The 26,822-nt window shown below is 41.9% G+C and overlaps 1 protein-coding gene across 7 annotated transcripts; it reads right to left on the minus strand.

Moving 5' to 3' along the window:
- Positions 1 to 1,009: 1,009 nt before the first annotated feature.
- Positions 1,010 to 26,822, minus strand: GLYR1 (glyoxylate reductase 1 homolog). Of its 7 annotated transcripts, XM_039713098.1 has the most exons (17): positions 26,715 to 26,816; positions 25,484 to 25,605; positions 24,664 to 24,700; positions 23,669 to 23,748; positions 16,732 to 16,870; positions 15,917 to 16,159; positions 12,828 to 12,914; positions 11,902 to 11,958; positions 10,776 to 10,826; positions 10,555 to 10,628; positions 8,664 to 8,763; positions 7,324 to 7,434; positions 6,922 to 7,023; positions 5,805 to 5,967; positions 5,214 to 5,393; positions 4,639 to 4,763; positions 3,893 to 4,300 (listed from the first exon to the last, which is right to left on the minus strand). In XM_039713098.1, the coding sequence occupies exons 2-17, from the start codon at positions 25,579 to 25,581 to the stop codon at positions 4,226 to 4,228; spliced, it is 1,722 nt and encodes a 573-aa protein (XP_039569032.1). In that variant the 5' UTR covers positions 25,582 to 25,605; positions 26,715 to 26,816; the 3' UTR covers positions 3,893 to 4,225. The 7 variants fall into 7 exon arrangements, with proteins under 7 accessions (XP_039569030.1, XP_039569032.1, XP_039569031.1 ...); XM_039713096.1 differs by lacking the exon at positions 25,484 to 25,605 and having other exon boundaries at positions 1,010 to 4,300; positions 26,715 to 26,822; XM_039713097.1 differs by lacking the exon at positions 25,484 to 25,605 and having other exon boundaries at positions 6,922 to 7,020; positions 26,715 to 26,822.

Raw genomic sequence — 26,822 nt, forward strand, 5'->3', positions numbered from 1 at the left:
CGCCGCCCGCGAGGGCGGGGCCCCGCGCGCGGCGTCAGGCAAGGCGGGACCTTGGCCCACCTCCCCCCGAGCTGTGCCCGCTGCGAGACGGCTCTGACCTGCCTGCCCCCGGCCGGCGCACAGCGGCGAGGATCGAAACCAGCTGCGTGTCAGAATACTCAAATGAGTGAAGACGTGGAAGTTTCATCACTTCTTAAATACATTTATCCTGGCAGTGAGGCCTTTCTATAAAAGTCGGTGAGTTCCTTTTCACATCGGTTGTACTGCGAGCAAGACGAGAGGTGAGGGCATCGCGTCTTCACCACACTAGCCCCTGGAGGGGTAGGAGATGGGAATGATGCTTCAGGGTAGCGAAAGCTTCCAACAGCTCCAGTTCCTGCTGTAAGCACAGCTCTCGACTTCCTGTCTGTTGCTTTTAATGACAGTGCTCAAAAAGAATGCTTCCTCGGGCACCTGTAACTCACTGCACCTGAAAACCACTGTATCTACATTTCATCCTCAGGGCAGGAACAGCTGTCCAACTGTTTGATTATCCACAAGCAGTATTCAGAGCTTGTAAACATTTCAGTTAAGGATCCTATCTTAGAATACCGAATTGACTGCTGAGTTAGTGTTCACAGAATCACGGGATGGCTGGGGTTGAGACGATCCTTAATGCTCATCTCATTCCACCCTCCTGTGATGGACAAGAATCCTCCACTGGATTCAAAAAAACCCCAAATGCCAGAAGGATGAATATCCCAGCCCAAAACTTAACAGAAGTTGTCATCAACACCGGAACATTAAAACCAAGGATCCTCCTCTCATCCCTCTGCACACAGAGCATAGAATTTATCCGAACTTATCCACAGTAATGCCTCACTGACAGCTCCAAGCTTGAGCAATGACTGAAATGCTCTCAGGATTACTTGGTTTTCAGCAGCTCTAAGTTTCTAGTGTTCAGAGGAACACATACTTCCTTAATGCCCCAAGACAGCTCTGACAGGCTTTAGAAAATGCCACAAGAACATTCTGTTACCAAGAAAGGTTTTATTCTTTTTGCCAGTAGCTTTGTTAATTGCACAAAAAAAATCTTTGCCATTTAAACATTTTCACACATCCTATTCTGAATGACAAATGTTAATTAAAAACAAGGCAGGAAAATAAAAATTCACAACCTTAATGAACTATGAGATCTATAATTGAAGAAAAATGAAACTGCTTTTCTTACAAGCTTTCACAAGTGTCACATTTTCTCTTTAAAAAGGAGGGAGTCAAAAAAAGCAAACTTCTAAAACAAATCTTCATAAAAAGAAACTTTACAGAATTGTCAACAATATTAGGACAACATTTAACTAGCCAGTTTTATTAGAGCATCTTTCAATCCACTGCTTCCCCCACTTCCCACCCTCAAATCTCAGGCCTAGGAACAGACTCAAATCCATGTTCAGAGGCTACAGACATAAATACAAGAATCTGAGTGAGACTGACAGCAATCTCAACTGGCATCTGGAACAGTCTGGATTCCCCATTTCCATCACTCCTCCTCAGAGCTACATCAGAGCTCTTTGGTCTCCTCCTGCTCCCGCTGGGCACACCTGTGACTGTACAGCTGTCCAGGCAGCACTGCAGCCACTCTACAGCCACCCACAACTGGGTGCTGCAGTCAGACTCTTCCAGGATAAATTACAGCGTCCAACTACTCCACATCTGCCACTCCCACAGAAATAACCATCTCCATTATGGGAACTACAGTATTTCTAGAAACAAACCCTGCAGCAGTGAGCTGCCTTGGAACCGGTCCTTTGAATTCATTATGAAATACCTGTCATAGGATTTGAGAGCTCCTTTGGCATTCTCTCTGTATCCAGAGGCACCACAAACTAACAAAGATTCTCCATTACCTTTGCTCACACCATTCACGGTCACTCTGGCCCAAGAGGGCAGGGACAGGTGGGGGATGCCACTGAACTGGCTCTGCACATGGGACAGTACTTCCTTCTTCTTCCCACAAGATTTTTCCTTTTAGTCTCATTTCCTGCCTCCAAACCTACAACTTCCCTCAGATGCCCACAATGCACAATTCATATGAGAATTTTTTTTTACTACAGTATGTTTAACAAAGGACTTCATATGCTAATTGTGGAGTTCTGGGTAGAGAAGAACAGTGTGCCAAAGCAGGTCAATGGCTAGCTATCCTGGCAATTTTCCATGCCTTTAATGTGAATACCTACATACAGAATGGCAGTGGCATTGCCAAAGGAACACAGATGTAGAACTACCATCGCCCACACACAGTGGCCAACAGGCAGTGAGGTCTGACAGCTCTGTTGCCAGGTGTTCACTACAGGATATAAGTAATGCAGAATACACCATTAGCCCACAAGGAACAGTCATCACAGGAGGTGAAATACTCAAAGTAACATTTACAGCATAAGGCATTAGATGTTGTGATTCAATGAGTATGTGACAAAATTAGTATGTGACACTTTCTTTCTTTCTTAACAAGGTGTCCCTGAACCATACACACATGCTGCACAAAGCAGGACTGGTAAGAAATCCTAACCCAGGGAATATTTCCTTACACAGCCATTAAGTTCCTAGAAAAAAAAAAATAAGGTGGCAGGGGCAGATGTCATGAACACAACCTAATTTGAATCTGTCTTCTTTGCTTTCAGAATCCCAGCCCAAGGGAGGAAGGAGATTGTACCACCTGAGAAGTGATTTTGGCCAAAGTTTCTCACTGGCATTTTCCTAACACTCAAATTTAAAATGCAAGAACACTCCCAAAAGGCTAATACTGAGAACTGGAGGAAAAAAATCCAAACAAACCAAAAACCAAGCCACACTCCGTGTATTTTTTGTGACAGGCATCCTTTGGACTCTGAGTTGCTCTGCTATCTACACTGAAAGTATCTCTGATCTCTAGCCTTGGCATCTGCAGTTCATGTCGCTCATCTCTAGACTAAAGCTCAGCAGTGGTCTTAGCCTCCCCAGTCTCAGTTACTGGTCTCTCTAGAAGTTGGTATCTGGCCACAAGCAGAGTTCACAGATACAGGGAGACGGCCTATGCTGTGCTATCTTGTACCCAAGGTAGTAACACTAAGAACATGTATGGAAAATCTGACATGTATAAAGATCACTAGTCACTACACAAAAGTATCCCTGTGAGGTAGGTAACCATCACCCACCTTTATAGATGGGCAAACAGGCTGAGAGATGTGACAACCATGCAAAGGCCAGAGAGCGTGGAAAGCAGCTCAGGAATCTCAATCTCTTGGATCATTCCTCTCTCCCTTTTCACTCACCACTCTGCTTGTGACACTGCTGCAATCCAAGACATCTTTGTAATTACTGACTACAAGGGTTAAAAACCAAACAAGTAGTAACATAACATAAGCTAAGGCCAGGAACAAGTAAAATCTCTAGCCCAGTTTTATAGGCACTATGTTTGTCTTGCAGTTTTCTATGCAAATGTATTACTTTCCAGTGATGTTTTGGATGGGCTATGATAAGCCTTTCAGGAGTCTCACTGACATAAGCATTCTCCTATTTTCAGTACAGTTTGTGTTCCCTAAGCTGTAGTTGTCTGTACAGGGGAAGACATGGATGCAATGAGTTGTCTTTAACAGTACAGGAATTTCTCCATCAAGGTGGGGAAGTGGAAGTCTAAAAAGAAACTGAATCAAGACAATGTTGCACTCAGCTCCCCTTACCCTCTGGAACTGCCCTTCTCCTCCATGGGAGGTGCTTTGTTCTCTAACAGTGGCTAATTATCAGGCATGCTCCTCACCTTACTTGGGACCAAGGACTCAAGTGATATTCACAGGTGGATGGGATGTATGTCACCCTGTCCCCTTGATGTAGACAGTCCAACACTTGCATTATTTCACAGCAAAGAAGAAAAGGGATTGTTAGAAACAGCATTTTGGACTAGCAAATAAGGAGGAAAATTAAAGTAGCCAAGCAGCAGATTTCTGGTAGAGTTGCCTCAGAGCTTCTGAACAATTGCCACTGTTTCGTCTCATGACTGTCAGTGCATGGCATGGATTTTTCTAATTAGACTGCAACAATCCGAGCCCCCTCCTCCCCCCTCCTGCCACAGTGGAAGGCTCACCACAGCAGGTCTCAAAGTTTGTGTATAAAAGGAAATGGAAAGACAGAGATGGACTGGTCCAGAGTTAAAACCCAGTATCATAATAATATTAATCAATCATCATTGTATGAACAGTAAGAAGGGTGCAGCCTAATGGATGTAGGCCCTGTACACTGCAGACATGTCGTTGTCAGATTGGTCCAATGCTTTTGCTCGTTTATAGACCTAAAGAGAAATCAAAAAAGGATCAGAGCCTGCTCTTGTATGAAGCGTCTTCCCAGCAGAAAAACTCCCTTGCTGACCACTGCAACCAGAGAACCACACAGTATGTCAAATAATCTAAGTGCAGATCAGAAAATGCCAGGTCTTTCTGTGTTTCCTGATGTAACCTTGTAAGGGTCTCTACAATCAAAACAAATCCAATGCCACCCTAGTAAAAAATATTTCAATCACTGTTCCCTTGTCTTAGAGATGACATAATTCTTTGGTCTGTGTCTCTTATTGACAAATGGCACTGTTGAATAAATGCTGAAGAACACATCTGAACACTGAACAACTCTTACCTCGTTGGCAGCAGCTGCCATGGGAGTTGGATGGTTGACAGAATCGCCCAGTGCAATAGCTAATCTAAGATCCTTCTGGATGTACTTCAGGTAGAAATCAGGTTTGAAGTTTCCTTGCAAGATATCTGCAGAGAGGAACCCATGCAAAATTAAGCATGACAAAAGTAAGCCAAGCCCATGCTGCAGGGGGCTGCAATTCAACACCAATCTCTCTTTCCACTGCTGGTCACTACTTTTAGCTCTCCTGTTTTTCTATTCTCTATCTTCATCTGGCCACAGCAGACTGATGTCACTACTGCCCACTGACAAAGTGAGCTCAGATTTCTAAGCACCTTGTTACCCTGCTGCAATGAAATCCTGACTTAAGCCCTAAGCAGTTCTAACTCAGATTCTCAAAAGTCCCAGCTATGAAGAGGAAGGAATGGGAACTCAGTTCTTCATTTACAGAATGCTTAAAATAACCATCATCCCAGGTTGATGAAGATGAGATTGTTATTTTCTACCTTCTGCCACTATCTGAAAAGCTGCTAGATTGTAAAAATGACCCGTAAGAAAACAATGTAAGAGAACTTTACTTTGGCACTTCTGGTCCAGGAAGATGCTGGCAAGTTGTCCCTGATTGAGGATATCCAGAAGGGTCTGCTGGGACTGGCCAGTCACTTGAGCCAAAGTCAGTCCTTCTGCTATTGTTGCCATGAAGCTGCCTTGGACCATGTTCACAATCAGCATCATCTTGGCAGCATTGCCTACTTCACCTGGGAGCAAGACACACCATTGGGATTCCTCCAGAAGAGAAGTAGCAGCCCTGCTTCCCCAGCCCACATGGCAGTAACACTGCTAAACTCCTGTCATCAAACACTTGGCATCTCTCCCTTGCCCTGAAGGACTTCAGAAAGTATTTTCATTTTCCAAGCACTCAAAGGAAAGGAGAAACAATAAGAAAATTAGATTTAAAACCAGAATTATCACAGATCCTCCAAAATGAGCCACCATTCAAAAAATAAACCTTAGTCTGCAGGCTCTGAAACTGGCCAAGTTCCAGAGCCACAAGGCAATTTCCCACACTGCCCACAGAGAAAAGATGACATATACATCTCAGACTCCTTGCTGAAATTCCCAGTCCTTGCATTAAGAAACTGCTATCAGGCCTTCCATGTTTCAATTACCTAGGAAAAAAGAGGTCTTCCCCATGGCTTGGAAACAGCTGCTGCAGTCTTCATATAAACCCCTGTCGCCAGCTGCCAGGATCACAAGCATTCCATCATTAGAGAGCTGCTGGTTTCCTGAGACTGGTGCTTCCAGAAAGCGACCACCTCGGGACACTATCACCTGGGAGAAGAGCATCTCTGGTCAGCTGTGCATGAACAGCAGCAGGAACATAATATAAGGCATATCTGCCACTAATGACAGAAATTTAAAGCATAACAAATAGCTCCAACAGGAGAGGAAAGCACTGTTGTGATGTATCCTGCAAAGTGTGATTAAGACCAAAAGGGTCCGGGCAAGACCCTCCTGCACCCATCACTACTGTGCATGTTCTAAGCAGCTGAACTGACATGCTTTAGTCATGACATCCTATACTGGCCAAGGGATCAATGCTGAAGGTGTATATGTTGCATAAGAATCCCAGAAGACTGATCATTATATTTTCCCCTCTTTCCCACAGGGGAAAGGCCTTTGACAGATCTCTTCGTGATTTGCATTCTCTGAATTAATATTACACACTAGTGCATCAACAACATGTCTACTTAAAACTTGACCAAAACCAGTCCCCCTTCCTTGTAAAACCACACATGCTGCCTTAAGGCAATAGGGAACAAGCAAGATGCCAAAAAAGAAATCACAGACACCACAGCAGAAGCAATCAGAACAGAAATCCTATAATAATATTTCTATAGAATGAAATGTGAAGGCATTAATTCTCCCCAACCAGAGCACTTAAACTAGGCAGATTATGCATTTCATCAGTTGTTAATCCAGACAGGGTTTTACTCTCCAGTTTGCTACAGAATACCAACCTGTCTACAAATATTTCTTAGGGGATCAAAATTTGGCTGTTTGCAATGGTGTCAGGTAACAGCTCTGCCAAATCTACAACTCTGCTGGTATCACCAGGGAACATCTCATCCAACACTGTTTGCTGGTTAAGACTTGTTGTCTTGTTTGCCTGGAACCTGAGACTCTCCCAAAGACCTTTAGAAGCAGTTTTATTACCATCAGCAACTGAAGAACTGCTGCTGAATGAACACCTGCTGCTGTTAAGAGACTCAGTTCAGTGATTACCTGGGCCAGCTCTGTGACTGTATCTGCATCCACTGTGGACATATCCACATAACACTTCCCTGGGCGAATCCCCTGCAACACTCCACTTGGACCAAGCACCAGCTGTGGAGAACAGAAGAGCGGTAAAGCAATAGGGTGTCTGCAGAGAAACTCCACTTCTGCAGGAGTCCAGCTGAGCCTGGCACTACAGTGGCAGACCCCCAGAGGGTTATCAGAACCTGCCCTCAAAGACTTCATTTTTAAAATGCTTAATTTTTGTTAGGACATTTATTTTTACACAGCTGCACTGCTCAGGATGTACAATAACCCAAGCTACTGTGGTTAACAGGAATCAGAACTGGCATTCAGTGACTGCCATCTCAAAGTCTAACCAGTGGAGGTAAAATAAGAGCTAATCCTTACATCCTTGGCTGCTTTTGGATCTGATACACAGGCAAACGTGATGTCACAGGTGGAGACTACTTCAGCAGGGGTTCTTCCCAGCCGTGCACCCTCCTGGATGAACAAATCACACTGCAAAAGGCACAAGTCCAAAGGTAAGACAAATTAAATACAGAGAAAATGGATTTTTTGCATTTTGCTGTAAAATCTCCACTGCTGGACACAACTCCAAAGGAGACAGGTGTGTTAATTACACAACAACTTTGTCTTCTTTTGTTGCTCTGCCTACACACACACATATGTGTGCATGCGGGGCTCTTTTGCAGCCTTTCTGAAGAACAGGTGAAGAACTTTGAAAGAAAGACACAAAGAAACAAAACTCTAAGGTGAAGCGGTAAGAATGTTGCGGGTTTGACAAGAAATTATTAGGGGAAAAAAGGAAGATTTAGGGGAAAAAATTGGTTAAAGGACATAGCAATTTGTTACTGGATAGTAACAGGAATATGCACATCTGAGATGAGTGTGTTTCAGAGGGCTGCTGCTTCAAAATCTTAGCTCCTTCTTACCCCACCCCCTCATACCAGCCATGTTTTGCTCCTGAAAAAAATAAATCTTTTACTCCCCTTTTAACAAAGTAACCACAGTGCTCTTCCTGCTTTGCTATTCCACAGCATCTTAAAACTACCACATCTCCCCAGCTACCTACTTTTCCTCCTCCACTACAAAGAGTAACACTGTCTAGTATGTAAGTGCAGTGCAATATAAGCTCCATTTTCAGTTCGAATACTCCTAAAAAGCCCTTCTCCATCCTGGTCTCATGACACAGCAGGTCTTTGACAGAACACTTGTTACCACATGACTAGCACAATAGATGCAGACTAACCTGCAGCTGAGCAGTGCATCTTACCATACCTCAGTCTCCTGGCTAACTCCCTGCACCTGGCCTTTCCGGCACCATACACTGCATGCAATTCACATCAGCAGCATTTTCATGGCTATTCACAGATGCACAATACACTGACCATGGCGATTCACATCAGCAGTATTTTCAGAGGCATGTTACATCCCATTCTTCAACACATATAAGGGTGTAATATACAAGGGTGTAATTTTTCTGACAACTCTCTCCTCTCACAGAAAAAGGCAGTGGGGTGAGACTGCTGACACAAGAGTGACCACACTAGAACAGACCACAGCTGCACCTAGTCATGCCCACCAAAAAGCACATAGGAAACAGGACAAAACAAAGCAAGCATATCCTTGTGTTTCTTTGGCATCCCCTACCAGATACCACTGACAGACTATTCCATGGGATACAGGGGGTAACTGAATGTTTAGCAGAGGTTTAAGCACATGCCTACCTTCTCGGCAGTCCGGTTCCAGACAGTGACAGTGTGACCCATCTTTAGCAAGTTGGAGACAATGCCACTTCCCATCAGACCAAGGCCCAGAAATCCTATCCTGAGGGTATAGATAAACATTAATGCAAGAGAAAGCAATCAGTGTTAGTTTCTCATGATGCTGGAAATGATGAAGAGCAAACTGGAGCATCACCAGGACAAAAAAATACCCAAACAAACATGTTCTACTGCAACCACAGCTACAATGGGCAAATACTGAGCTTTAAAAGTAAGCGAGAATTTATTTTGCTTACCAAGCATCCCTAACAATTTCCTGAAGAAAGTCTTTAGCCTATTTCAGAAGATCATCTAAATATTAAATGTTTGGATGGTCTGGATTCTTTTTGTTTGTTTGGGGTGGATTGTTTGTGTGTGGTTTTTTGCTCACTAAAATTGCTGTTTGTGTGCTTTCTGTTGACAGTCATTGCCTTAAAGGGAACATTTAGAAATGAGCACGTGCTTCTCTAATTATTAATCTTCTGACTTTAAAACTAAGTCACACATACAATGTTTGCTTGTATAATTGAACGACACATTAGTATCCTAGTTTTAATAAAGTCTAGCAAAGACTACTGTGCTAAGCATCATGCCAGAATAAAGACCTAGTCCCTGTTCTACAGCTGCCATTTCAGACACAGGAAGAAAGAAAGTATTAGGCCAGTACAGGTCACCATCATTCCCAGAAAACAGCCTTCCCCTCCTCCTGCAAGCTGGAAAGAATTTTCCACTCTCCATTCAAAAAAGAGACAATATGCCACCAAGTCCCTACAATCACCTGCAACAGAAATTCCTCTTACAGGTATCGCTGCAAGAATCCTTTTACCCATCATGCAGCTTTCCGTAAAACCCAGTTTTCAAAGAGATTCTGAAGCATTCAGTTATATCCAAGGTAGCATCACAACAAAATATACCTGGCAAATCCAGCAGTTAATTCTGCAGAATTAGCCACACTACAGCAGCACGGTGGTTTTCACAAGCCACCTGTCTTCCCCCAGCTAGCCATGCTGCCTCTTCTCTTTCTGCCCTTAGACAGGGCAGAGCAAATCACTACAGGCTCCTGACATGGGCCAAAGAAGGTCTACCTATTTTCAAGTCTCGAAACCAGCAGAGGTATCCCTTCCTTCACAACCCACCTCTGAGATGCACTTTCCTGAGAGACTGTTTTACATGAACAGCTTTAATGTTATTTTTGTTCCCCTGCAGTACAAGTGAGAACTGACATCCCATCTGAACTGCCCCAACAGCAAACAGCAAGAGTGGCCTGAACTCAATTTGAACAGAGCAGAAGTTACAGGAAGCTCAAGTTAGCCTTCTCTCACTCTGTAAAGGAGAACAGAGGTGTTAGGAGAAACTAGAAAGCTCACATGCTACACAGCAAAGTTTTTGTGATGGGACAACACACCTCCCTCTTTCTCTTGTCTTCTGCATGCTCAGGAGAGTGATTAAATGACCCCAGTCAACAACCAGGCACTACTGGAGACACTACTATCTGGAGACAGATCCCCTTTTATCTTCCTATCCCATGCAACACTTGGGAATACTGCTGCTAACAACCTGCAGTGGGACCTACTGAAAAAGGCAACTGCAGAAACATTCCAAATTGCAGATGTATCCAGGACAGAATTTACTCTGAATTTTGTATTGTACAGTCCCCTTCAAATTTTGTATTGCACAGCCCGCTTTGTTTTTAGCTGCTTCTCTCCCACCTTGCTACCCAAACAGTTTCACACAAGTACAAAAGGAATATGCAGTTAAAGGGAAATGTTAGGTTTATTCATTCTCAGTGACAGGCTGGAGAGTGGCTGCATGTGTGAGCTGGGAAGGAAAGGCTGAAGTGTATTGCAGATCTTACTTTTTGTCTGTAGGTGTAATGCTGCCATTGACTGCTGTGCTGTCTGCTGCCTGGATGGAGGTGGATCCTGTCTCCTGAGGGAGTGGGGTGGGGGGACAAGGGCGGGGAGGTGGGGAAGACAGAGGGGAAAAATAATAATAAAAACAATTTAATGCACAGCTCTGGAAGAACTGCAACGCCTCTTAACAACAAACATCCATCAAAATGAAGATTTACTTTACCTCTTCACAAACCTTCAGCTTCTTTGTGATGGCTTGATAGCAGACAGCTGGCTGTATGAAGAAGACAAAGCGTTCAGGGGAAGGACAGTGCTGACAGGCATTTACTCTGCCGAGCAAACAGACCATATCCTCATTCCACAGAAGCATGCAGCTCACCCACCCACCACCACCTTCAAACCAGGACAACTCTGGGGCTTCCCTCAAGGGGAGAAAATAAAACCTAAAATATATTGCAAGATATTAAGATTGTTCTTTCCAACCCCATCCCAGAAATTCAGCCTGTCTTCTAAGAAATTCCCTGCAAACTCCCTTCTGCAGTTCCTATAAAAGGCTCCTCTGGAGGCACCAGAACCTGGGCCATCCCTACTCCCACACTTAGCTCTCTGAAGCCTGCCATGAAGCCTCACATCTATGCTCACTACGTCTCTGCAGCTGTGGAACCAAACATTCTGGTTAATATGAGAAGGCATGTAGAAGGCTTTCTACAAATGCTAAGGCAAAGACTGCTCCTCCCCATGCTGCTTACTGTGAGCTTGTCTAGATAAAACTGTTAGCAGCTCTTAATCCTTCTGGCTCTGCTCAGATCCTCAGCAAGATATAAATCCTTTTATGCTTAATTAGATTTTTCCTTTTCCTCCTGATGTTCACTGCTGAATATAAAATCCTGCAAGACTTCTGACTCTCAGGAGATAAACAGGCTGTATTTTACATGGAGCTTTTCTGGTCCTGGAAGTTCTCTTGCAACATTCAGTGAATTGGCAAGCCTATCCAGATGAAGAAACTGACAGGACAACCATCAAAAACAATCAAACAACAGGATTTTTGAACACAAAAAAAAGCTTTTCCTGTCCATCCTGTTCATTCTATACAATTCAATACAGATTTGTCAAAAACTAGTGCTAGATAACCTTGAATTACTTAAAACTATTCACTGTATTTAATGCTAAATTACTCTAAATCTTAAGGCTTGATAGTTAGATTAGTTGAAGTACTTCAACTAATCTAACTGCCACCCCCTAAAGAACAGAATTCTGGAGCTTTTTATGCATACTCCTTGCATTCAGTTCCAGCAAAGGGCAGGACTCCAAGACACCCAGCAACATGATGCTGTCTGCCAAACCCTTACCTTCTCTGTCTGGCTCAGCAGGAAGTGATGAAAGTGTGGATCGCTGTCCTTCACAGGCTACAAAAAGAGAAAGTACAACCTCAGAAATAAATCCAGAGAGTCACTGAATTACCACAGCACAATGCCCTTGCTCTCCTAAAGCTGCACAAGAGCAATAGCATAAGGTGGAAAACATAAAATGCATCAGCTGTCACAAGGAACCTGTTTCAATTAAGTAGTTAACATTTTGTTTCATTCTCAAAACCAAAGCCATTGAAACCAAATTCCTCATTTTTGGACATCTGTAGGAAAACCAAAGAAGTATACAAGCAATACTAGCATGGGAGAAAGAAAATTCATCTGCTTCTTCCTCTCCCAAGCAAATGAATACACTTATTTTCCAGGTTATAAGTAATTCCATAAAACAGCATTCTGGGAATTCACTGGAGATTGTCACATGCCAAGCAAACCCATCCTAATAGCAACAAGGACTGAAGGCCCAGATCCCTCATCTTCCCAGTGAGCATCATACATACTAGCCTGGAATCACATTGCTCTTACACTGCTTTAGTGATCACTCATTTATTCAACAAAATCAAAAGGCTTTCAAAGACTGCTTTGTGAAAAAAATCACACCCCATGTGATAGCATCTAGACAGGGAGAGACTTTCCACATCACCTCCACTTCTGGGAAGTCAATCACAGAAATGCTTTTGAAACAAGAAGTGTAAACATTAGTACAGCAAGTTCAGTGTGAATCTGCAAGTAGTTCCACGGAGACAAATCTCTTTTCCCAACATACTTCTGAACTATCTGGGATATTGTTCAACTTTGTTATACTGCAGTATGTTCACACACAAGGTAAGATCTCATTGTTTCACAGCCCGACAAAAGGCTCTAAATATGTTGCCACAAACTCAGAATGTAGATGTTATAAAGCTTCTCACCTCGCTCACACTCGGTGGCCATTTAAATCCAGCCACTGTTCCAGTCATCACTCTCTTCACTGTACTTGACTCTGGAATTGTGAGGTCCTGAGGAGACAGAAGGAGGATCAGAAAGAGCTTAAAACCTGTCTCAGGAGCGGGTCACAGCACGATGATCATTCGAGCACACATAGAGAGCTCTGAAAGCACTACAAAAGCCTTCAATTTCACAGGCCTTTCCATGAGCATTCATCTTTAAACACAGAGTATTAGCAACACAGGTGAGGTGAGGAAAGCATCAACTGCCAGCTAAGGATTTCAACCAGATTTATGGCTTCTGGAGAGTCCATTCTTCATACCTAAGAGGAATCACTGCACTTGTGCACTTCTGCAATGAGCAGAAAATAAACATGCTTGATCACGTATTTTCCTCTGGCGGATGCAAAACACTTAACAAATGAGTGAAGGACATCATTACAAGCAGAGGTCTGAACTCTTTTAATCCTACCCTGTAACAATAGAATAGCCCACCTGTTATCAGGAGAACCTTCAAAGCATAAGATTGATAGCCACATCTGCTCAAGTTTGCAGAATCCATGAGACAAACTGGTATGTGGGCTGTTTCATCTGCTCCACAGGCCACAGTTTGTAGGATCATGATAGTACTTAACATACTGGGGCTTTTACTGTTGAGCAGATTAAACTTTATCTTTTATTTCCTCAAAACATATAGGTTAAAATAGGTCTCTATGCTATAGGCCATAGATATATGCTATAGACATCTAGGTTTTTATGCTACATGAAGAGAATGCACAGGACTTCTACATTATACGTGCTGTCTTCCTCTGAAATAAGGGTTCAGAAATGAAGTCACATTACCTCCCCTCCGAAATTACTTCCTGAAAATGTACAATATACCTTAGTATCCATACAGAAGCACAAGAGAAGAACACTGTTTGCAAAAACGGCCAGAATAAGACTCCTGGAGGTAACCCAGAACGATGCAACTGTCCGAGGGTTAGCAGGACAATGCAGACATCAGTCTCCAACCTTGTAGTGTCTAGGCAGAGTCCTGCATACTTCAGCTGGTAAAGTGTGGACAAAACCTGCTTTGATACCTACAAAGTTCTGCTGCTCCTTCAAATATATTCATATAAGCTTAAAAATCAGAGTATGTGAATGATCATGTGTGGCCACAGAGCCTTTCTAGACAGAGCACATGTCAGCAAAAACTGGATTCTTGATTCTTATGCATTATTACTTGGAAGCCAGAATTTGGACTGGGATGGAGGAAAAAAAAACCACAAATCCTAGCATCATATTAATTCAGGACAACAACATAAATGTTTTCTACTCTAGGGTTAAGAACTTGAGGAATTTATGAGAACCAGGCAAGAAGACAAGATTCTAAATTTATTTTATAGGCTGAAAACCAGTATTAAGGCAGTATTGTTATATTTTCATAGCAATTATTTTATTTGTCACTTTCAAGAAGCTGTAAGGCTTACTTTCCTACCTTATCCTGCTTAATTTCCTGGTCTGTGGTCAGGCAGTTATCACACAGCTGGCCACCACTGTGTGGCAACTTTAAAACCAGTCTGCTTGCCATGTGCCAGTAAAATAATGTCAACTACCACAATTAGCTCACTCACAGCACTCTGATGTCCTGAGGTAGGTAACACAGTAAAACCTATGCATGCAATGTGTCAGCATAACCAGAATTCTCCCAGCCATTAGTTTTGATTAATTTTGGAATTAATCTAGCTCAAAGACACAGAATCACTTTGCAAGTAAAAAAAAAAAGTCTTGTGGCTTATTTAAACAGAAATATGTGGAGACACAATATGCTTATAGGAAGACACTTAGAAAAGTGAAAACTATGTTGCCAGTGAAGCATTTTCCTGCATCAGTCAAGACAAGTTCTGTAATTATTAGTTTTAATTCATAAATATGCATACATTTCTCCCCTCCTCCAACTTCCCTCAAAAGAAGAAACTGATGGGATCTGTTACACAGCCTAATTTCACAGACATTGGCACTAAAAAAGAGCCAGTATTTCCTTTAACCCCTTAGGAGTTGGACTTGATGATCCTCATGTGCCCCTTCCAAATCAGGATATTCTATGACTCTATTCTATGATGTCTCCACAGCTAATCTGAGATGATCAGCTTCATTTACTACATCAAGAGAGAGTCTGCTGTTCAACCAGCGAAGGCCAATCCATTCACAATCCCAGAGAGCAAGGACCACCATCTTGACTTGCATCCTGACTGAAAGAAAAGACTTTGAAGCACATAGTGATCCCCTTGAAGCACAGGTGAGCAAGCACGTTGCTGTATGGTGTTTCAGTTGAGGTCTCCCAGTTGTCTTCAGGTGTAGTCGCTGATGAAGGATATGACTTGTAATAATCCACCAAAATAAATATCCATTTGGAATAGGAAGATCTAGACCACAACAGTGAGCTCCATAATAAAAAGGCTGGAACTCTATATGAGGGTAGACAAAGTGCTGCCACAACATAGAGAAATATCAGGGAAGTACTATGAATAAAATATTAAGGCTCCTTTATAATGGATGATAGGAACATATCCTAAAGCACAGAAGCTGAAATGAAGACAATTCTTCTGGTGGATTCCCCAGGCTACAAATTTCTTCTTTAAGCCCTATCCCTTAAAGATATCTCACTCTTTGTGAGTACTGAGGTTGAAGTTGAGCAGCTACTTATCTCCTGAGCATACAAAGTAGATGAGATGGGAGAAGTCAGGAGCCAGATGAAGACCCATATCTCTTTGCTAATCCTTCACAAACTGAACCCGAGGGATGACAAGACGAAAGAATGAAGTCTCCTGATAGAGCTTTCAAAGCCCACTCAAAGATACAAACAAAGCCACTCACAGGAACTAACTGGTAAAAATCACAGGAAGAATCAACAATATGCTTGCCAACGGTATCAGGCAGCCAAATGGTCTATAAGTAGCAACATGGAAAAGCCAAAAAAAAAAAGGGATACTGAACTGATTCTTCCTGCTGGCCTGTTAGTCAAGGTGCCAGTCAGCCCTCAAGTCCAGCTGCCAAGTCCAGGGGCACTGGCAGACATGCACAACACAAACCTTCTCATCCTTGGGTGGACGCCCCCGCTTTCGGGGGCTCTGATCCTGGGCTCTTTTCAAGGGTGATTTTGATCCTCTCTCTGACGAGACAGAAGAAACCCTCTTTTTTCCTTCCCCTGTGCCCTTCTTCACCTTTCCTTCAGACAAACTGGCTTTGCGTTTCTCTTCACCAGCAGATTGCTTGCCTCTTTCTTCACTGGAATTACGCCGATTCTTCTCTTCAGTGGAGTTATGGGAAGACGCCTGAGAGATTATAGAATAGAAGATGGTAAGGAAAGAAGAGAAGAGATGGAATGATTTTCATGCAAAACCAAGGATGTGAAGGACCCTGTGCTGATTACTACCAAGTAAAAAAACAGCACAGTAATTTGAAAACTACATATCTGTTAGACCTTTGGAGTTGGTGAGTGAAGTTCCTGGTTAGTTCTCCTGCAAAAACACACCAGTTTAAGTAAGCACGTAACAGAGCAGGCCACCCAAAGACTTGCCAGGACTGTGTGCACTTCCAACATACTAAAGACAAGATTAATAGATACCAAATTCTTAAGACTGATCTGTAAAATCATCACAAGTAGATCAATTAGCCTCTTCAGTTTCTTCATCATTTAATAATCCAATAATGACTTTTCCCCACCAAACAAGATTTAATGGGGAAGAATAAAGGATAGAAAATAAACCTCAAAAACCACAGGAAGGAAAACACAATTCTCCTCAACTTGCCAGAGACAACAAACTGCTTCCACATAACAAGGCATCCAATCATCATTCATGCCAAAACCTGTTTCAATGCACGCAGTGAAAAAGAACCTACTCACCTGGTCCTTGCCTTTGGTTTTTCTAAGAAACTCCTCTACAGCATCCACAGCTTGCTGGAAGCGCTTACCCTTGTTAATCTTTATCATTTCCTCTTTGTGAGGGTGATAAGGCTTCAGCTGCTCCACTTTGATCCAAGCACTTGAAACAAAAAAAGAAGCTAGTTATATTCTCCAAACTGCAGCCTTTTAAATCCTCCTGCTTTGAGAAACACACAGCTACACTTTCTTCCCCAGCTCTACTGATGACAACAGCCCAAACTCACTTCCTATCTAGAAATTGAAGGGTTGCCATTACTGAATTCACTGAGAATTTTTTTCTGGTGCTTTGTTATTTCTTGTTTTATGTCCTCTCATCCTAGCACTGTCCCCCTCTAAGCATTATTCTCTATTGGCAAAACAGCTTTTGGATGTGATCACAGGACACATTTAAAACAAGGGCAGCCCAATGACTGCACTTGTTTCACCACGAGGAACACCCACAGACCCACGCCTCCAGGTACAGTAGGCAATACCACTAATCTACTCAAGAGGTTGCTGAAAGCAAAGTTCACCTAACAATTCTCAGCTATCAATTGCTGGTTCAAATATATTGAGCACACAGGTGTCTAAAAAACTGTAGGGAAAAACCTCCAAAATTATGTATTCTCACTACAGAGATGACCACACTGAGTGAATACAAAAGCAACAGCTCATTATTAAACTTATTTCTGACATACCCAGGTATTATGTATGAAAACAAAATAATTTTGGTTTTGAGAAAAAAAAACTATTTCCTTTGCCCTGACTGGGACAATCAGATTCTCTTGTCCCCAGGTATTTCTACGTTACATAGACTATCCACGAATACAGGTTTTAAATATTCTCCAGTGCAGTCTAGCTTCTGCAAGCAGATGAAGTGATTTAAAGGCTGCATTTCCAGACACTGTAACCACCAAGTCATATAGTTAAACTGAACATGAAGATTAAAACAACAAAAAATAATAGAAATGTTTTGCTGAATCTTGATTGTTTCTCCTCTCTTCACAAAATAAACTCTATAACTATAATAAGACCCTTCTCCTCACTGGCAACAGCAATTGTTTGTAAATTGCTTGTATCAGGAATTAACTTTAAGAAAGTAGAATGAAACATTTTGTGCCTCACTTGCAGAGACAAGACCTGCTAGAACTGACTGGAAAATGCTAGCATCCTTTCCCAAGAACCCAGTGCTCCTGCATGCAAAGCTGAATCCTTTCACTTTGTTTACATCATTTTTGTAAGAACTGACTTTATATAACAAGCCAAATCATTGCATTCAGACTAGAGTCTGAGTCCAGCAGCTATTCAGGGAATCTCTCACAGCTGCCCAGACAGTACTGTGAAACACACCCTAAAAATTATCTCACACTGTAAAGCCTGCCTGTATGACAAACAGTGACAAACATCCACCAGCTCATGAGAAGCCTTTCATTACATGTATAAAGGAAACAAAATTTTGGACCACAATATAAAAAAGCATGTTAAATGTCATTACAGGACTGAATGTCTAAATAAAAATAAGTTATTTTCCCTCAAGGCATTCTGTTAGGTTTCTGCACATCCTATCACTCCTCACTGCACATGTTCATTAGCTTCCTTTCTCATTCCTTTTCCTTTGGTATGAAGAAAGCCCGAAGTACAAAGCTTTCTGGTTCCTGGCTTCAAAGGTGCATCTTGGCACATGAGATCCACAAGGACAAAGAACTAGAGATCTCAGAGACAAACGAGTAAGTGAAAAACAATCTTTAATGCTGCCTCAGTTAAAAATAAACTTTAAGAAAACACTAAAAAAATTAAATTGGTCTTTTCCTTTCCAGTTTGTTTATGCATCACCTACCTGGACAACCTTCTGTAAGAGATGAGTATCTTTTGACACCAATGTCCACAAGCCAATTGTATGCAGTGTTTCAAGCACTTGAAAACAAAATAACTTTTCACCAAACAAAATTATTCATGTTTATGCACAAGATCTCAATATCCTCAAGGCCAATGAAGCCCAGTATTTAGATCAGTCTCAAGGACACAACATATAAAATGAAGTACTGTTTCTCTCCTGATTCAGCAATAAATCAATGCATGAGAAAAACGTCAGCAATGACACTGAAGATGTTATCTTTAAGATGACATTGCATTCATACTGCTGCACAGTCACCAGGCAACTGTAAAGAATGGGCTGCACGGAAAGCAAAAAGATGTAATAAAAATACCCATTAACAATGGCCTTCTCTTTTCATTTCTCCACACTGTTCCTCATCGTCTCCAAAATACTCTCAGAAAACCACTGCTCATGTCAAATCCACATTATAAACACGAACAACAAGCAAAACTTAAAATAAGCAGAGACAAGTATGTGACCTGCAGCCACAGGGAAAGAGTGGCACAGAGAGATGCAGAGACACCAGATTCAAATCCATGGCACAAGCAAGGAGATCTTCAAACCTTCACCATTCCAGCCATTCTCTTCCTGTCTACAGATACCAAGTCCTAATGATAAGCTGCAGAAATGAGATGGAATAATATCCACCAATCTTTGCTTTTTGCAAACCATTTCTTGAAAATAGTAGCACTGTATCTCCAAATTTCTGTTTAGCAATCTGGGAAAAAATTTATCGCTTTAGACTGTAGCACTTTAGATGCCCATACTAAATGCTAACACAACCAGTTCTAAAAGTCAAAAGAAAATTGCTTAGTTATTTACAAGGCCAATGTGTGCGAGCATACAACAAATCAAGACAGATTTCCTTTGTTAAAAGGGAACATCCCAACCCTCATCAATTAAGTAACTCAACTAAACTCGGCAACATAGTACATAAACTCCTAGAAAAAAAATACAAAAATGAATATATCAGACTAGAATAAAGAAGGGATATTTAGAAGAAACCCAGAAGCAGGGCAATACTGAAGGAAATTAAGTATTAGGTTTTTCAAATTTGTGCAATAAAATACCTCCTCAGTAAGAGATGGAAGAGTTTTGTCTGCAGTGATTTTCAGCTATGGTACTGTGCCTGCAGGCCTGTTGAACAACATTCCAGCTGCCTCTGTTACAGCAACATAGAGCTCTGCATGGGTTAATCTGCCTCACTGAGAACTACCAGGAACACAAGCTCACCTACTCCATCAGCTCAGCCTATCCCTCCAGACCCTCACACTTTTAAGATGTATTTCCAACAGTTCGCAAATTTAAAGCAAGTGTTTTCTGATGTCAGGACCTGAAAGAGCATTTCAGAAAGACTACATCCTGAATTTACTCTCTCTTTTTTTTCAAACCAGGGAAAACAGTGGCAAAAGAAAAGGGTAGGTGCTTTCATCCAAACAGAACACGAAAGATGGAAAGGTAATGAGCGCTGTGTTAAAATTACTGTGCCTGATGGAAACAGGCTGCTAATTATTACATTTATCTTTTATTGCAAGCTTCCTCCATTTTTTTCCTTAATATATAAAATCAGGAAGTGCCCTTTGACCCCACCATATTTAGTTTCACACTGATGCTAGAAAGGCTTGTAAGGAAGAATGGGCTGTCACAGCTTCCTGTTAAGACTGTGATATACATGACTTGCAAGTCATTTGGCTATCAGGGACTACCAAATGGGAAGAAAGGTGAATGGCTGTGTCTGTACACACATCTCTGATGGCTGCAGGACTGTCACTAGTATTTCTATAGAATCACAGTAGAAAGATACCTTCAAAGCAATTATATTTTTAGTTTTAACAAATACCATAATGAATTCCTAAGCAAGCCAAAAAATGTAAAACTATTTTTAACTGTATGACACACACAAAGAAAGACTTGCGGGCCAGCCAGTCTATTTGTTTTAACTAGTAAAGCAATAAATGTACATACATAGCAAAATAAAAGTTCTTACTTGACTACTGAAATATCTACAAAGATTTCCTACAACAAAACTGTAGTAAGGAAATAAAAAAAAGGGATTTTAAATACTATCTGAGAAGCACAGTTAGAAACATAGATAAGAGGTCTAGTTCCACTTCTAAACGAAATTAAATTTGTTGTTTAGATTCCTGTAATGGATGTTGTTACATGCTGTCAGGTCTATGGGCAGGAAACATCAACTGTTCTTGATTTTAGCTAGAGAATCCTTTTAATGTGACTTACTCTAAGAAAAGACACTTGGAAAAACAACTCCTAGGCAGACTAGAAAAACCTCCTTCTCAATTTGGAGAACAAGGCAATAAAGACACATTACATGATTGCCTTAATTGCACACCACCACTTAGAATAGGACAGGGATATTACACACTACTATGAACATCAGGTGGCCTTTCACTGTGGTAAAGCATATATGTATTTCACAGTTTAAACATAAGCAAAATCTGCTTCCACGGGTTGAGAATCCTTATCTAACCCTTCGGAAGTAACAGGAGAAACTAACATCACCAACACAACACATGGAGTACAGAGCTCTCTAGAAAATTTATCAAAAGCCAGTACTTAGAGAACAGTCTGAATGCACTCATGCTCTCACCTCTGTATGTTGGACCAAAAGTACTCACAGCTTTCCAGTTAATTTATTTCCTTAGTCACTGCAGCATTGCAAAGGCCCAGAACACAGTAATAACCAATTTGCAGAAAAAGGAAAATGCATTTCCCCTGTGCTGTATCCTAAGCTAGGCAGAATTTCACAAATAACCAAAACTTATACACTACACCAAAACCACTGCCAAACTCATCAGTATGATTTTATTTACCCTTCTGCTCTGCTCATATACATCAATTTTTAATTCTAAACATCTTTCTCCTTAACCTTTAGTATGACAAACCAAAGCCACATGAGCCAGTGGGGAACAATTTGTACCCAGCCTGGAACAGGCGCATTTCTGGCCACAGAAGGCACCTAGGAATTCCTCAGAAGGAAGTAAGACTAAAATAGGGTTTGACACTGCCTACCTCTCAACAAACTGGCTGGCAACAACCCTCAGAAGTTCACAAGAGGGACTGTACCCAGTAATCAGCATGGCCTTTGCCTTATACACACCGGACAAGAGGCGAACAGCCAATGACCAGATCCTCTCCTGTTCAATCTCAAAGGGTAAGGCAGTAATACAAGAGCTGCAGTAATGGATCCATGGTACAGAAATGCCATGACACAGTGTGAACATGGCAGAAGAAGTGAGGCGCTAAAAAAGAAGCTATATGCACTAGACCATCGGTATGGAGAAGTGTGCTCCTCATCTCTCCTTGAACAGTGACAGCTCTGCACTCCGCTGCTCCTCAGGCTTTTCATAAGGTGGTAACACACTCTCAGTTACCTTCCAAGTCCTGTTTATACACACACCTGAAAAAAGTATTTGCAAAACCCACTAGTTTACTTGTACAAAAGAAGTAAAGTGATTTCCTCTTCATCTTCACATTTGAAGTGAAATAATTTCTATTTTTCCTGATTTGGCTGATTACGCTCAAACATGAGAACTTTCTCAGGCAACACACTGAACAGCACGGTTCTAACCAGCACATCCTTCTGACATTCCAAGTCAGGACAGAAGAGGCACACAAGCTTCTCTCTCTTCTCTCTATCAACATTATTTGAAAGAAAGGTGTTAGTATTTATTTCTATTCAATTTTCAGGTAGAGTGTGCCAATCAAAGCAAGCAAATTTCTAATTCTTGATTATCTAGCATGACATTATTAAATTTCACAAGCTGGAGATGTGGGGAAGGGGCTACACTACAACAACCATACTACCTCACTGTGCCAGATGACCAAATTTGGCCTGACCAGAGCTCTAGAATCTTGTAATAAATCCCAATTATTTTGCAGCTCTGAACTCTTCATTTGCAATCATGTTATTAATCTCAGCTACAGTAGCCAAGATATTTGACTACTTTTCTCAATACAAAAAAAAAAAAATCTGTATTTGATTCAATAATGTGAAATACAATAATCGAGAACAAATAATCAGGACAGAAGTAATCCAGTTCAACTCAGAATTTATTAGCTCAAATAATCATATTTAATAACACCATCAAAAAACGTTCTTCAGCTTCAAATCAACCTTCACCTGCCTCAAATTATTAGAGATCCAAACATTCCCATGACTATGTGGCATTCACTACTACTCCATCAAGTTTAGACCTCATTTCTTAATGGAAAAATATTTTTTAGCATTAAGCAAAGATAATTTAGCAGTGAAAAATAATTTCCTTAAGAGACATTCATCAAATGGCCTCAGTTCTTGTCACCTTTCTTCCTAAAAGTAAAGGGTTTTTTAGTCTTTCAGATATCTGTCTAAACAGATATTTGCAATTTTCTTCTTTATTAAATGACTTAATAGGAGAAAATAAAGAGGAAAACTGAAAAATTATCAAAATCATTGTCAGTTTCACGAAATATCCAAGTTCTCAGGAGCTTTTTTGGTTGGGTTTTTTTACCTAGTTTGTAATAATTTAAACCTGTTAAGACAACTATGATTTTGTTCACATTTGAAATCATTAAATTCTGCTTTGCAAAAAGGAAGTCTAAAACAGTTTTGGCTCTCTTATACTGTGAAGTCTTCCAAAAGCACAGCAAGAATGTTTTCAATCAGCATGTAGGACAGTATATTCTTCCACAAATGACTATTATATAGTTACTTTTATTTCTCTGGCAGTAAAAAAAAAAAAAAATACTCCAAGATGTACCCTTCTCACTACATGCTAAAATCTGACACAGTCATGTCACACCTAAAAGTGGTGAGCTATTATCACAGCAACTCAAATCCTAAAGCTAAGTTTTTATACTCTTCATACACCTCAGTGAGCAGCTATAGCAAGCAATAATAGCTGAATTTCTTTTATCGTGTGGTTCAAAGGGAATCCTTTACAATGCTTCACTGCACTGTAATATTAGTACATATTTCTTCCACAAAAGATCCACATTATGTGGTACAATATTTTCCCCAGATGAAAACAAGGAGGTACATACTGATCTTCTGTTCCAAAAAACTTCACGAAGAAGCACTTTTTTCCTCGAGGTTTCTTCAGATCTTTAGGTGGGTTAACAATCTAAAGGCGATTAGAAATCATAAAGCACATAGTGACAAATTTTGTGATTTTACCACCCAGTGTTCAGCCATTATAGATTTTTTTTTAAATCTGATTAGGAGGATAACTTGCATTAATAAAAATTTGTTCCACTTAGGTAACCTTAAGAATTTAAACTTTGTCATTACTTACAGAATAAATTGCTTATCAACTTTAAAATGTTAGTAAGGAGAAAAGCTATCATTCAGTTACAAAGTGACACCTGTAGAGGAGCCTGGTGTTGACCCAATCACCAAATGTTTATAGTTGTCAGCCATGTTGACTATTCTTTTACCTGACTCATACTGTCACCACAGCATGCTTAGCCCTCATACAAAGATAAAATAAAGGTCTTTCTGAGAAATAGAAAGAATAGAAATGGAATATAAAATTGCTTTTTAAAAATCTTTCATCTGAAAAACCCCAACCAAACCAGAAGTAGGATCAAACTACCCCAGATAATTCTCAAAAATGACAGCTCTAAAACAGTGTCTTGAGGAACCAGACTCCTTATTTCCATCATTTAACACAGTACTGTTAGCCAACTTACTATGGAAGAAAATAAACATGTCTTGCAGAAAGTGGCAGGGATTAACAACTAAATTTGGGAAACACAATCAGTTCCAGAACCGTCTCTCTGTTGGCTTTTCATTCCACGTGAACAACCAGCTCTTACTGACAGACTGAGACAATCCAACAAATAAAGCCCTAAACTAATTCACACTTCAGATTTGTGGGGTAGATGTGTAAAAAAATAAACAAACAAGAAAATTAAATACTTTCAAGCAAAGCTTTCCCTACACAGAAGGAAAACACAAAAAAAATTCCACACCCAAACAAACAAAAAAAAAACCACTGAAAACTAAGAAAGCAACAATAAATACAAACAAACCTCACCTTCCCTGGCCATGGAGGGTAACGGCCCAGCTTCCCCCTAGAGGAAAAAAACAAAAATTATTAGGCACTAGAACTAGAGAAAAAACTAACTATCCCAATATCTGTTTTTTCATAATAAGAGTTACAATTTGCAGTCAAAACCTTCTGTTCAAGGCAGGACACACAGCTGATATCTGCACCTAACTCAGGTCTCCGGACAGTCTGTTTGACCTTGCTGGACTGCCAGAACTGAAGAGAAGACCAGCAGCAACACTGTCTGCAAGATACAAGAGTAACAGGCACTGCAGCACTGTAAGTCTGGAGCTGGAACTGATGGAACTTCACATGGAACTGAAAAAAGCACTGATTCAGGCAATCAGACCAAAGTTCATGTTGAGAACTTCTATCTACCTATCTAGAGCAGGTGGTGAGCAGAGCAGCCACCAACTCCCAGCACAGAAAGCTGAGGCTCTGATTCATGCAGGAAGGCATTAATAGCAGGATCCCCTCAACAGATGCTCCATTATTGTTTTCTTCAGGTGCTCACCACCGCACTAACTGAAGATATGAAGAGCCATAAAAGAAAGGCAAAAAAGCTTACTTTCTACACTTTCAATTGTTTCTATTATGAAAACTAGGCAATACTAGAAATAATCACAGAGGAGGAAGAGACCTTAGTCTTAGCCCTCAGCCCACCAGCTTTCCTGGTGAGCTTTATCCTTATTTCACCCTTGTCACTGACTTGTGCTGCAGTACTCACAAAACCCCATTAGTAACTGTCTTGCAAGAGACAGGCAAAGAACCTGTGGGGCCCAACAGCTCCTGACACAAAACTTCTCACCAAGTGGCACTGCAGCCCGCTGAGATGGCAATGCTGCACAGAGGACTCAGAAGCCAGGGGCAGGCAGCAACACTGCCAAGAGCTGTGACCATGACCATGTCTCATATTCAATGCTCCCATTCCTGTACTGAGAAAAAAAAAATCAGCAAACCCTTTCTGCTGTTGCTGTCTGATTGTTAAAGTTCCCTGTGACAGCTCTGGGAACAGGATCTGGCTGTCACATACAAAACTAAAGCAGGATAATCTGCATTCCAGCACTGAGAGCAGAACACTCCCCAAACTCTCAACTGAAATAAATATGCTAAAAGTAACTAATCTTTACTTACTTTGCTATATGAATTAGACAAATTCCCAGCACTGTAAGTTTTTCAGATGAGAGCTGCAGCTGTCACAGCCTGAAGCACAGGCTTCTTTTTATCTGGGTTATCAGTATAAATGCATGCATTTATTCCCATGTTGGAAATTAGCTACTTCTTTGAGCTCTGGCAGGATAGCCTAGCCCATCGAGCACAGCAAAACCTATGCACTTAATCGGTGTTTACAGGGCACGGTGGAATGCTGTCACTTCTCTCCACCAGGAAACACAAAATCACAGCTCTGGCTATCTGAGGGTAAGATCGCAGTGACAAGGGGAAACGGCTTCTGAGTATTTCCACAGGGACACCCCAACCTGCAATAAAACGCTGGACTGTTGTGTTGCTTCATTAAAGCACTGTCAAGAAACGGTGCGTAGCTCTCCCTAAACACTTTCTATCTCTAACCCTTCTCGCATCCCTCGGGAGGTGAGCCCGTGCTTACAAGGGAACCCCGCAGCGCTCGTCCTTCCGTCCCGCTTCCCTCATCCTTCCATCTGCCACAGCTTCCGTCACGCACCGCCCCCGCCAGCCTCCCCAGGGCCGGCCCAGCTCACAGCCCAGCCCGGTGCCCTGGCTGCCTCTCGCCGCTCCTCCCACACCGCCCAAGGGACGGCGGCGGCGATACCCGCAACCCGGCAGCAGCCCCACCACTGCGCTGCCCTGCCCTGCTAAGCCCCACCCTGCCCGCAGCCGCTCTCCGAAGTCACCGCGGGCTGACAGCGCCCAGCGCGGCCCAGCCCGACTCGGCTCCCGCTGCGTCGCCTCCGGGGCCGGCTACAGCCCCACCTGCGTCTCCGCAGCCGCAGCCTGATTCCGCTAAAGGCGCCCGGCCCGCCATGCTCCGCGACCGCCGCCCAGCCTGCGCCGCCACTCACCACACCAGATCTCCGAGCCTCAGACTCACGGCCGCCATCTTACCGACACAGACCGGCCGCGCCGCGCGGGGGCTGCCGGGAGCGCCAACTGGAGGGAGGGGGGCGGTG

Source organism: Passer montanus, unplaced genomic scaffold, assembly GCF_014805655.1.
Source record: "Passer montanus isolate IOZ18808 unplaced genomic scaffold, ASM1480565v1 scaffold279, whole genome shotgun sequence".
Taxonomy (NCBI): Eukaryota; Metazoa; Chordata; class Aves; order Passeriformes; family Passeridae; genus Passer; species Passer montanus.